Below are 14,183 nucleotides of genomic sequence, written 5' to 3' on the forward strand. Positions count from 1 at the left end.
TTCTTCAAAACAATTTGTTCCTTACTAGGTTTCAAATATATCCACAGACACTTACTTAGTTACCATTTATACTGAACTGTATCTATCTTTCATGTAATGTATTAAATAATTTCAGTAGGTAAGGCAAGAGTTTGTTCTTTATTATAAAAAAACTAATTTTAAAATTTTTAGATATTCTTCTTGTTTGAATTGCAAAATTCAAATTATTGCTCTGACACCATAAATGTTTTTGCTGTTTGCAGCTAAATAAATTATTTTATTTAAAATTTTTAGAAATTAATCTAATTTCAGTTGACAAATCAGATTTTTTGTTAAAGCCCTAAAAGAATTACTACATTTTAATTTTAAGAACTACATTTAATATGTCTGCTTGCTTTTTCAAATGTTAAAAATATTATTTTCATTTTCGTATGCAGAGGGATGTTAACAACATAGGCTACTACAGTGCTATAGAAAATGGAGTTTTTTTTTGTAAGAAAATGATTCTATTTTAAAACTATTCGTTTTTAATTACAAAAGACACTAGATGTAGCAATTTCCTTTAAAAATGAACAAGTCTCTATGACGTTTCAGTTTCAAGCTAGCTGCAGAAAAAAGAAAAAAAAGAAAAGAAAAAGATGATGTATAAGAAGAATATCGCGGTTTCAGCCACTTTTCTTGATTTTCATTCCAATATATTTCTCATTTTGTTCAAGCCAAGGGATGGTGAGTTGCCTTTATATGGGTGTCGGACAAGGCGGTTCTAATGGTGTACTTAATTTTTTTTTCTGGGTTCTAGTTTTAGGAGTTATGGACTATTTTTTTATTATGAGGTTTGATCATCTCCTACTGTAATTTTCCTTTAAACTTAGCCTCTAGACAGCTCTCTACGATGTTCTATTGCTCCACTGTCTGGGGAAAAGAAAAAAGAAAATAGATGCCCTATATGCAGAATATCGTGGTTGCAGCCAGTTTTCTTAATTTCTAAAGCGAATATATTTCCCTTGTTGTTCAAGCCAAGGGATGGTAAATTTCCTGTATAGGGGGTTTTGACTAAGGCGGTTCTAATAGTGTAGTGTTTTGATCTGACTCTTCTTATAGGAGTTATAAGTTATTATGTTTAGTGTTGGACATGATTGTCTCTTACTAGCTAGCTACCGCTGCAACTCGGATCTTCTGTTTGTCAATTCAGATGACATCAGCGTCAAAGATTAAAATAACTGGTCGATGATCACTCGTTTTTAATTTAGCCGATCCATAATATATTGAATTATAAGTCAAGTCCTTGTTTCGTCTCCTGACTAGGACCCTATCAGTGTACGATGGCACGCGTTGCTTTTTACTAGTGTCGAATGTATCTGAGAATAAATCGTATTTGTATGTTGGAGGAAACGTGATATTTGCTTCTTGATAATCTTGGAAAATGCTATTTATTTGACGGGATGTCTCCAATTGATCGTATTTTAAAAGTTCTGGCCAGTTTGTATGTGTTACTAGTTCTTCTGCTTTTTCTTTAGATATTTCCAAACGATAGTTGAGATCGCCAAGCCAAATGACGTAATCGTGAGAATGGAGGTCTGTTGAATATGGGGAAGAGATGTTTTTAGCAATATCAAAATAGTTTTTATTTCTGTCAATGAGTCTGTCTTCGCCAGCTGTCAGATGACAGCAAACAAATGCAAATGACGTTGAATGCAAAACGAACCGGACAAATACGGCACCTTTAGAGCTTGGTGTTGCCTGGGGGTTTACATCTACTGTGTCTATTGAAACGTCGCGCACATATGGTAGTAAACAATCTCTCATGAAAATATACAAACGCTTTTTCTGCAGCTCTACTGAAATTAAGTATTTATAGATGCCCACCTTGTTTAGTATTTTTTTAATTGAATTTTGAAGAACCGTATGGCCTGGACTTTTATCGTCTTTGACACTTCCGAGATTGTGATCATCCAATTCCTGGAATCCCACAGCAAATATGTCAACATCTTTGCGTGCTTCCATTGTTTTTGGGTCCATTGTTTCTTTGACACCAAGAAGCCAATCTTCTAGCGGCATAGATTCGACATCAGTACTGCTTGTGTTCATAACATTGTACGTACACGCTGCTATGCGAATTGGAAGTTGTGTTTTAATTTGTTCTCTTGAGACCATAATATCTTTTTAATGTAAACTTCTTACTATATATTGACGGCATTAATTAAAGTCACGCGTTGAGTAGCAAGAACCTAATAAAAAACAAACCTAATTTTCTAATTTTCAGGTATTTTTCTAGTTGGAACAAAAAAATTTAAATTATTGCTCAGACAACATAAATTTTTTTGCAGTTTAAATAATAGCCTTAGTGATTCTTAACCAAAAACTAAAATAAAACTTATTTAGATTTTTTTCTATAGAAATAAAGCACACTATTATAGAAAAGCTCATTTTTGGAGTTAAGCTAAAAAAGCTTGGTTCCAGGACACAATTAAAAATTTCAACTGAGCTATGAAATAAAATTATTTTATTTAAAATTTTTAGGAATTTTTCTAGTTTCGGTTGACAAATCAGATTTTTGTGAAAACCCTAAAAAAGTTATTACATTTTATACAGCTATATCTACATGCAAACAAGTCCAATACATGCGATGGTTTGATCTTTTAATGATCGTCTTTTAATATAATTTGTTCTTTACTAGGTTTCAGGAAGCTTATATTGTCCCCATTTACTTACTTGTCTTATACTAGGTTGTCATTACCGCAGCAATTACGATTAATGTTTCAGTTACTATGGATTAGAGCCATTAAACAGCTCTCTGCGATGTTCCAGTGCCAAGCTATGTTTGGTGGAAGAGAAAAAAAAAGATGATGTATATACAGAATATCGTGGTTTCAGCCACTTTTCTTGATTTTCAAGCCAATGTATTTCCTTTGTTATTCAAGCCAAGGGACGATAAGTTTTCTGTATAAAGATTTTCGGCCAAGGTGGTTCTAATAGTGCATTTCTTGTTTTGATCTGTATCTTTTTTGAGGAGTTATGGGTTGTTATATTTTTTAGTATTGGATGTGATCGTCTCTGAATAGGTTGCAAGCTACCACTGTAACCCGGATCTTACTAGGTTGCTAGCTAACACTGCAACCCATATTTGACCTAAGGCTACTACTATTAATGCTTATTTAAATTACTATGAGCTAAGATTCGTTCTTTATTATATTTCTTGGTGAAATTGTCTGGTCCCCTAGAAAACGACTACAAGACTACTTTATTATGGGCCATTTGCAAAATCATCGTAAAAATATGTAAACCACAATTTTCTTCAGATACATGAAGTAGCTGTTTGCTGAAGCTACATCTAATGGCAAACTTTTGTTGATTTAAATAGCAGACATGTCAGTCATAAACACCAGTTCAGACCAGTATGTTTATTAGAATATGTTTATAGTAGCTTACATATTCTATCTAAACGACCTGATCAGATACACATCCTTGACGTGAAATCACACCCTAGGGATGTTCAATGTAGAGATATATCCACATCATCAAGACAGAAAATTATGTTTTTTTTTCAAATTGTATTTTCAAGTATGTGTAACTTTAAGATCATTTAAAATACAAATGCAAAAACATTTTGAGCTCACTTACATTTGAGAAACTCCAAGAAAACGAATCACCCATGAAAAAGAAAAGAAAGATTTAAAACACGATTTTTACATCAGTAACATTCATTTACACTTGATCCCAGAAATGTCAAAAACTAATACAGTTCTAAGTATGTGTAAAAATAATTTTTTTAAAGATTCGATTCGCTAATTTTAATAATTGTTAGTGCAGCCCTTGGGTCTGGTTTTTAATTACTTGGGAAATGGTTTCCGCAAAGTGGCTTGAACTGAAATCTTTCGAATTTGAAAGAAAGACTCTGAGCCACTGGGATGCGGTAACTTTTAATATAGAATATATTATAGAACATGTGATTAATATGGAGCGATAGACATTTTGGAGAAGAGCCGAGACCTGTTTTCCCTTTTTCTGCAGATCCAATGTATGCAATGATTTGTTATTCCAATAATCATCTTTTAATGTAACAAACACAAAATGATGAATGACGTCTTAATAGTCGGTTACAACTATAAATGACGTTATAGTAAAACTTTATGATGACAACTGGGGTCAGTTACAACTGGAGTTGTTTCTGTGCTATATGATTACAAACAGGAAAAGCCTACGGCTTTTTCTTCTTTCAAACAGTAAGAGACAAACCTCAAACAGTCATGTAGGTAACTAAGTCCAATGTATGCAATGGTTTTTTAATCCAATGATCGTCTTTTAATGTTATTTAAAATCAAATTTAACGTCGTGTGATGTCATATACACCACATACCCCTTTTTTTCGGGAAAAAGGGGTATATGGAAGTTATATAATGTGGAAAAATTTATTCTCTTTTAGAAAAAAATTGTTTTAGTTACAAAAGATGTTTAAAACCCAATTAATTTACTTTAAAGCCATTGAACAACTCTCTATGATGTTCCAGTGCCATGCTATATGTGGAAAAGAAAAAGAAAGAAAGAAAAAAATATCCCGTTTAGGCATAATGTTGTAGTATATTTCCCTTGCTGTTCAAGCCAAGGGACAGAAAGTTTCCTATATAGGTATTTCGGACAAGGCGGTTCTAATGGTGTACTTTTTGTTTTCATCTGACTTTTTTTTAGGAGTTGAGGGTTTTTATATTTCTTAACATTGGACGTGATCGTCTCTTAATAGGTTGCTACCTACCACTGCAGCCCGGCTCCGATGAAACTTACATACTTCCCATTTATAATGAGCTATTTCGATCCTTTATGTATTCTAGGGTGTATGCACGTATTGTTTTATAGAGACTGTTGTTCTCTCTTAACCATAGCAGTGCTTCATGGACTTTTCTCAAATCTACTAGTGCGGTCCAAACATTCTTGCTATAAGTAGGTTGACCATTGACAATGACTACAAAACTATCATTGTTAAGAAGTTTTTCAGGCTAAATATCTGCATTTGCTTGCACATCAACAGGTAGATGTATTATTCTACCCTTAAGAGCGTCAACAAGTTCTGTTCTAGGTCTCTTCAACGCAGTTACTTGCCCTAATCTGACGATCCTAAGACAAGGCATTAAAAATCGAATCATTGCCATTTCAAAACTATTTAGACACTTTATACTTTCAAAATTAGACACTTTATACTTTATCGAAATTACTTTTTTTTTAGAATTTCAGTTACTATTTAGACGGGTTGCTCTTACTATACAGTTCGGTACCACCAATTGTTTGATTACTATGGACTAAAGCTCGTTCTTTAATGTAATCCTTCCAAAATTAATATACGAATTTTCTACGCCTCCGTATATTCACTGTGTTGTCGAATATTTTCCATTGCATCTATAAACTGTTCCGCAATTACCAATCCATATCTTGGACGCTTTTCATTAAACTGACGACATTTGTTTTGGATATTACTATGAAATTTTGCCAGAGACCTGGTTGAAATTTTGCCAGAGTCCTGGTTGAACTTCGCTGAAGTAAAGATGCTAGGACTGCTTTGAAAAATTTTTAATTTTCGGTTCTATTGGTTGTATGTTGTTGTGAGTCTTTTTTCTTTCATATATTTTTGTCTTGCTGAGGACGGCCCTTGGACATAGGGCCGAAATATTCATTCAAATTATCTCCACTGTCTTGCAAAAAGATTTCCCTATTGTTCTTCGTACTTTTGTTGTTTGTTAATTTTGAATACTTTTCGTAATCATGGTAAGACATTCTTAAAATGTTTCCCAATTTACGAAGATCAGCCTGCATTTTTGGCATCTTCTTGGACTTCTGAATGTAATTTTTAAATTTGTCTTTATGCATTCTTTGGTAAAGCCTCGCAAAAGTTTTAATTTTTTTCATTATAGCTTTTGTCATCCCAGTATCTACCCTTTATTCTGGTAGCAACTTTTTTCTTGTATTTGTTTCGGTAATCTTAATCATTATCATACCGTTATATGCTCTTTTGTTTGGCTGTCTCAATTTTTGCATGTCTATAAACCTCAGAATTATAATAACACTGTTTGTCGCTATCAATTTTTGCATGTCTATAAACTTCATCATTATAAGAAAAATGTTTGTCACTATCAATTTTTGCATCTCGATACACCTGGTCGATTGAATACCTTTGCTTTTCTCTTTTCAAGATGCTATCTCTGTTTTTTTGTAGTAGTGTTTTTTTTAAATTACCTATAACTCGCTTACAAGGTATCGTATTACTATCTTAATTCTCCTATTATCATTTCTTAAGTCTCGTATCAAGTACCCATAACCTAACAAAAAATAAAACTAATTTTTAAATTTTCAGGTATTTTGTTAGTTTGAATGAAAAGATTAAAATTATTGCTCAGATATCCTAAATATTTTTGTAGTTTACATATTAACTTTAGCGATTCTAAACTGAAAAATAAAGATTCATAAAAAAATTGAATTTTTTGGTCTGGAAATACATATTAAATCCCAAGTCGGGTAGTTAGAACCTAACCGAAAATAAAACAAATTTTAAAATTTTAAGGTATTTTTAGACATCACTGTGGATATATGGAGCCATAATTGTCCTTTACTTAGTTTCAGCTTTATTTGATGATCGAGCCTTTATGTACTAACTACATCCAACGACTATGACGTCACTGATCAATATTGTACATAAAAAATTTAGTTTTTTGTAAAAAATTGATTCGGTTTAAAAAAAATTAAGTACAAATGGCACTAGATCTAGAGATTTACTTTAAAATGAGCCATTGAATAACTCTACGATGTTCCAGTGCCAAGCTATCTGAGGAAAAGAAGAAGAAAGAAAAAAAGAGGCCGTTTGTGGAGAATAACGTTGTTCAATTTTCTTGATTTACAAGCCAATATATGTCCCATGCTGTTCAAGCCAAATGACAGAAAGTTCCTATACAGAGGTTTCAGACATAGCGGTTCTAATGGTGCACTTTTTATTTTGATCTGACTTTTTTTTAGGAGTTAAGTGTTATTATATTTCTTAACATTGGACGTGATCTTCTCTTACTAGGTTGCTGGCCACTGCTGCAACCCTGATTATAATAAAACTTTACTAACCTCTACTATAGTAAAGTGACTATAAAATTTAGTATAGGCAAGAGGTCGTTCTTTATTATACATTGCTTCAAAAATCAAATATCTTTGAAAAGACAGCGGTATGAAAAGACATCAAAAATACAGTTTTTAGTGGAAAAATTTATCCTTTTTTAAAAATAATTTGTTTTAGTTACAAATGGTTTTAACTTAGTTAATTTCCTTCAAAATGAGCCATTGAACAACTCTCTATGATGTTCCAGTGCCAAGCTATCTGTGGAAAAGAAGAAAGAAAAAAAGATGCCATTTGTGGAGAATAGCGTGGTTAAAGTCAATTTTCTTGATTTTTAAGCCAATATATTTTCTTTGTTATTCAAGCCAAAGGATGGTAAATTTGCTATATAGAAGTTTCGAACAAGGCAGTTCCAATAGTGTCCTTTTTGTTTTGATCTGAATCTTTTTTTACGAGTTATGGGTTTTTATATTTCTTAACATTGGACGTGACCGTCTCTTACTAGGTTGCTAGCTACCGCTGCAACCCGGATGTATTTCCCTTGCTGTTCAAGCCAAGGGACAGAAAGTTTTCTACACAGGGGTTTCGGTCAAGGCGGTTCTAATGGCGTACTTTTTGTTTTGATCTGAATCTTTTTTTTGAAGCTATAGGTTTTTATATTTATGAACATTGGACGTCATCGTCTCTTACTAGGTTGCTAGCTGCTGCTGCAATCCGGATAAACAAATAGGAAAAAGCATACAGCTTTTTCTTCTTTAAAATAGTAACAGACGAACCTCGAACAATCAAGTAGCTAACTAAGTCCAATATAAGTCTGTTATTAGAATGATCGTCTTTTAATGTAAAAAATCAAATATGTTTGAAAAGACTGCAGTATGAAAAGACATTCAAAATGCAGTTTTTAGTGGAAAAATGTATTCTGTTTTAAAAATAATTTGTTTAGATTATAAAAGCACAAATCTATTGAAACTATTTGTATCTATTAGAATCTATTTGTGAAAAGAAAAACAAAAGAAAAAAAGATGCCGTTTAGGCAGAATGCTGTAGTAGCTGCCACTTTTCTTGATTTTCAAGACAATATATTTCCCTTGCTGTTCAAGCCAAGGGACAGGAAGTTTCCTATACAGATATTTCGGACAAGGCCGTTCTAATGGTGCACTTTTTGTTCTGATACGACTCTTTTCTTAGGAGCTATGGGTTTTTATATTTCTTAACATAGGATGTAATCGTCTCTTACTAGGTTGCTAGCTACCGCTGCAAACCGGATGTTGAATTACTAACCTATACTATAATTAAGTGGCGTCTAAAATTTAGCATAGGCAAGAGTTAATTCTTTATTATAATAGGATAACTCCTAACTTCTTGTTGCAAGAGGATCTAATTTTACTGAGATGTTCAGTCCATGAGAGATCCGAAGAGAAATTAACTTTTGAGTAGGCGTAGTGTATGAACTCGCGTTATTACCTCTCCTTTGAAGACTAAATCAGGATGAGCCCTTATATTACGTACCTTAGAAATTAAGAGCTTTTTTCGTTTTCAATGTGTTAAAAATTACAAGCCATCCATCTGCCCAAGCCTCAATTTTCTCCAGGTCAATAAATGGTCAATTGTAAAAAAAAAAATAAAAAAATGAATGTGCATTGTCAGTTTAATATACATATACTGATATTTAGTAATCAAAATGTTAATATTATTTGATTTATTAAAGTTATAAAAGTAAAAACATTTATATGTTTTTCAGTAAAGTGTAAATTATGTTCTGACACTGGGAAGTTATAGGGGTTTTGAGCCCAACTTATGTTAATTTCTGCTCGTTTTGAGTTTGACTCGGTTATTTACTGTAATTTCTGTTTGTTTTGGGTTTCATTTATTTATCGATGCTGATTTGTGGTAGTTTCACGCTTATTAGATTATTTGATTTAATTTTTCTTCATTTTTTGTTTAGTGGAGTTCTTTACTTTTCATTGAAAAACTTATTTTGTGGAAAAAGTTTTTTTTCATTAATATCAAATGATATCGAATGAGCTTATATGACAGTTGAATAAATAGATGAATATGCTTGAATATTCGTAAGAGACGACCTGGCTACAACCTACAATTATGACATCATTGGTCAATCTTGTACATGAAAAATTATGTTTTTCGTAAAAATTGATTTTAATTCTAAAAATTCCTTTCAATCACAAAAGGCACTAGATGGAGCAAAATTCCTTTAAAATGAGTAAATGAGTCTATGATGTCCCAGTGTCCCGCTAGCCGTGGTGGAAGAAAAGGAAAAAAATATGCTGTATGTGCAAAATATCGTAGTTCCAGCAACTTATCTTGTTTTTCAAGCCAATATATTTTCCTCGTTATTCAAGCCAAGGGACGGTAAGCTTCCTATATAGGGGTTTCGGACAAGGCGGTTCTAACAGTGTTCTTATTGATTTGATCTGATACTCTTTTCAGGAGTTAAGGGATAATACAGTTTTTAGCATTGGACGTGATCGTCTCCTACTAGGTTGCTAGCTACTTCTGCAACCCGGATAAAACGACTCACCAGGGAAATGCATTTGCTAAAGATATTTGTCTTATATTACCTTATCAAAACATAAGCGTGTGTTGTATCATCATATTATGATTATTTGTTTAAATACTGTAATTACTGTTGGTTATAGTTCGTTCTCTAATATAATTTCAGGAATGATTCCACTTTAGATTGACAAATCAGATTTTTTTTTAAACCCTAAAAAAGCTACTGAATTTTATAAAGTTATATCTAAATGTTTTTATAATGTTATAATTATTTGAAGAAAATAGGACTATTTTGATACAAATCTTCGCATGCAAATGATGTAAATAACATTTGCTACTAGAGTGTTACAGAAAAATGAAGCTTTTCATAAGAAAATTGATTCTATTTAAATTTTTATCACAAAAGGTACTAGATATTGCAATTTTCTTTAAAACGAGCCATTAAATCCCCGGTAGCTGCGGAAAAAATCGGAAAAAAGATGCCGTTTATGCAGATATCGTAGTTCAAGTAACTTATCTTGTTTTTTAAGCCAATAGATTTTCCTCGTTATTCAAGTTCAGGGACGGTAAGTTTCCTATATAGGGGTTTCAGACAAGGTGATTCTAAAAGTGTATTTCTTGTTTTGATCTGACACTGTTTTCAGGAGCTATGAGCTATTAATTTTCTCAAAATTGAATGTGATCGTCTCTTACTAAGTTCCTAGCTACCACTGCAACCTGGATACAGTTACTATGAGCTAGCGTTCGTTCTTTATCATAATTAAATATCAGTTTGATTTTTGGTACATTAGCCCTTAACTTTATTTGCTATATAGAAGTTTTGGACATGGTGGTTCTAAAAGTGTACTTCTTGTTTTGATCCGAATCTTTTTTCAGGAGTTATGGGTTACTTCAGTTTTTACTATTGGGCGTGATCGTCTCTTACTAGGTTGCTAGCTACCGCTGCAACACGGATATTTCAACCAATTGGCTTGGGTTCGAATACCGGTGTGGGAATTATTTTTATAACAAAATCAGATTACATCAATTAGCTAATTTGACAAGACCTAGGTAACTAAGGGCAAGAGTTCGTTCTTTACTATAACAACCAGGATGACGTCCGTTACAACTTGGGTTTATTTTTATGCTATATCATCACAAACAGGAAAAAGCCTACGGCTTTTTCTTCTTTTGAAATAGTAAGAGACAAACCTCGAGCAATCAAGTAGCTAATTTAGTCCAATGTATGCAGTGGTATGTTATTCCAATGATCGTCTTCTAATGTCATAGCATTGGACTGATCGTCTCTTACTAGGTTACTAGCTACTGCTGCAACCCGGATTCACATATATAGTTATGAGAGGCAGCGTGGCCGAGTTGTCCAACGTGATGGTGTTAGCCACCAGTATTTCGGAAGCGTGGGTTCAAATCTCTACCGCTGGTATACGATGATGATTTATGTGAAAAAATCAAATATCTTTGAAAAAACTGCAGTATGAAAAGACATCAAAAATGTAGTTTTTAGTGGAAAAACTTATTCTCTCTTAGAAATAATTTTATTTTAGTTACAAAAGATTTTTAACCCAATTAATTTCTTTTAAAATGAGCCATTGAACAACTCTCTACGATATTCCAGTGCCAAGCTATCTGTTGAAAAGAAAAAAAAGAAAAGAAAATATCCCGTTTAGGCAGAATGTTGTAGTAGCTGCCACTTTTCTTGATTTTCAAGCCAATATATTTTCCTTGCTGTTCAAGCCAAGAGACAGAAGGTTTCCTCTCAAGGGGTTTTGGACAAGGCGGTTCTAATGGTGTACTTTTTGTTTTGATCTGAATCCTTTTTTAGAAGCTATGAGTTTTTATATTTCTTAACATTGGGCGTGATCGTCTCTTACTAGGTTATTAGCAACCGCTACAACCCGGATGATCTTACTCTAATTTTAGGAGTTCTGGATTTTTATATTTCTTACCATTGGACTGATCGTCTCTTACTCGGTTGCTAGCTACTCCTGTAACGCTGATTCACATATATAGTTATGAGAGGCAGCGTGGCCGAGTGGTCCAAGGCACTGGTGTTAGCCACCAGTCTCTTCGGAGGCGTGGGTTCAAATCTTATCGCTGGTATACGATTATGATTTATGTACAAAAATCAAATATCTTTGAAAAGACTGCAGTATGAAAAGACATCCAAAATGCAGTTTTTAATGGAAAAATTTATTCTCTTTTAGAAATAATTTATTTTAGTTACAGACGACTTTTAACCCATATAATTTTGTTTAAAATGAGCCATTGAACAACTCTCTACGATGTTCCAGTGCCAAGCTATCTGTGGAAAAGAAAGAAAAAAAATATGCCGTTTAGGCAGAATGTTTTAGTAGCTGCCCTTGCTAGTACCTGCATATTTCCCTTGCTGTTCAAGCCAATAACAGAAAGTTTACTATACAGGGATTTCGGACAAGGCGGTTCTAATGGTGTACTTTTTGTTTTGATCTGAATTTTTTTGTAGGAGTTATGGGTTTTTATATTTTAGGAGTTTTTTTAGGAGTTGTGGGTTTTTATATTTCTTAACATTGGACGTGATAGTCTCTTACTAGGTTGCTAGCTACCGCTGTAACCCGGATTTGTACAAGGCGGTTTTAATAGTGTACCTCTTGTTTTGATCTGAATCTTTTTTTAGGAGTTATGGATAACTTTAGTTTTTACTATGGTGCGTGATCGTCTCTTACGCGGTTGCTAGCTACCATTGCAACCCGGATTATTATAATATGGGTTACTTTAGTTTTATTACTATGGGGCGTGATCGGCTCTTACTAGGTTGCTAGCTACTGCTGCAACCTGGAGTTAGTTACCTCCTAGCTAAAATAATGAAGATTATATGAGTGATTATTCAAATAAAATATTATTCACCAATCTCTGAAATTACTATTTATGCTATTTATGCTAGTATAGGCTAGATTTTGTTCTTTATTTTAAATATTTTAATAACTACTACATGATATCCTTTTGAGTAACACCATTTATGATCGATCTTTTATGTCCCACTATACAAGTTTGTATAGGCAAGAGTTCGTTCTTTATTGTAAACAAAAAAATGATCCCTTTGTATATTTTCAAGAAGTTGTAAAGAGTAACCTTATCAAGCTGTATCATAACCTTATCAATGTTTTTCTCGTCTGTTCCTTACGAGAAGAAAAATCAATCCCTTTGTATCTTTTCAACATATTGTAAACAGTAACCTTTTCAATATCATTTCTGCGATACAAATCATCACTTGTGTGTTTGTTTCTTTGTTTCCAAGAAACTGATTTGATGTAATTTTGACGATACTCTTCATTATTTCTGTATTTAACTTTACTCCGGATTGATGCAGACTTGTTAGTATTCAGACGATAAGCCTCATCATTAAGGTATTTGATGTTATTGCCATAATTGTCTTTTAATATAACGAGGATCGATCCTTTATTTAATTTAAAATGAGCCATTAAACAACTCTCTACGATGTTCCAGTGCCAAGCTATCTGTGGAAAAGAAAAAAAAATATGCCGTTTACGCAGAATGTTGTAGTAGCCGCCACTTTTCTTGATCTTCAAGCCAATATATTTCCCTTGCTGTTCAAGCCAATAACAGAATGTTTACTATACAGGGGTTTCGAACAAGGCGGTTCTAATGGTGTACTTTTTGTTTTGATCTGAATTTTTTTGTAGGAGTTATGGGTTTTTATATTTCTTAACATTGGACGTGATCGTCTCTTACTAGGTTGCTAGCTACCGCTGCAACCCGGATATATCAGTAACTAGTATAGTCTTATTTAGTATACGAAAGAGTTCGTTCTTTATTATAATATTCAGTTCGTTACCACGAACTGTTTGATTAGAGTTTCGGCTACTATTGAGACGAGTCGCTCTTACTATACAACCAATGCACTGGTGTTAGCCACCAGTCTCTTCGGAGGCGTGGGTTCAAATCTTACCGCTGGTATACGATTATCTTAGAAAGACTGCAGTGTGAAAAGACATCGAAAATGCAGTTTTTGGTGGAAAAATTTAGTCTCTTTTAGAAATAATTTATTTTAGTTACTATAGATCTTTAACCCAATTAATTTCCTTTAAAATGAGCTATTGAACAACTCTCTAAGATGTTCCAGTGCCAAGCTATCTCTGGAAACAAAGAAAAGAGAAAAAAAGAAAAAAATATCCCGTTTAGGCAGAATATTGTAATAGCTACCACTTTTCTTGATTTTCAAGCCAATATATTTCCCTTGCTGTTCAAGCCAAGGGACAGAAAGTTTCCTTTACAGGGGTTTCTGACGAGGCGGTTCTAATGGTGTACTTTTTGTTTTGATCTGACTCCTTTTTTTGGAACTATGGGTTTTTATATTTCTTAACATTGGACGTGATCGTCTCTTACTAGGTTGCTAGCTACCGCTGCAACCCGGATCAAATAGTAAGAGACGAACCTCAAACAATCAAGTAGCTAATTAAGTCCAATGTATGCAATGGTTTGTTATTTCAATGATCGTTCTTTAATGTAACAGCAACCCGGATCAATTAAAATGGGTTAAGGGTCGTTCTTTACTGTACATACATTATACGCTCTTTCAAAGAGAATATACATACGCTCTTTCAAAGAG

At 33.2% G+C, this 14,183-nt stretch overlaps 1 protein-coding gene across 1 annotated transcript; it reads right to left on the minus strand.

Annotated features, from left to right (window-relative positions):
- Positions 1 to 1,167: 1,167 nt before the first annotated feature.
- LOC148945807 (polyphosphatidylinositol phosphatase SYNJ1-like) lies at positions 1,168 to 2,133 on the minus strand. The gene has a single exon (XM_089097521.1). It carries the CDS (start codon positions 2,131 to 2,133, stop codon positions 1,168 to 1,170), a length of 966 nt encoding a protein of 321 aa, XP_088953647.1.
- Between the last annotated feature and the right edge of the window lie 12,050 nt (positions 2,134 to 14,183).

This window comes from Artemia sp. Qi Xiang Cuo, chromosome 12, assembly GCF_049724085.1.
Source record: "Artemia sp. Qi Xiang Cuo chromosome 12, ASM4972408v1, whole genome shotgun sequence".
In the NCBI taxonomy this organism is placed as follows: domain Eukaryota; kingdom Metazoa; phylum Arthropoda; class Branchiopoda; order Anostraca; family Artemiidae; genus Artemia; species Artemia sp. Qi Xiang Cuo.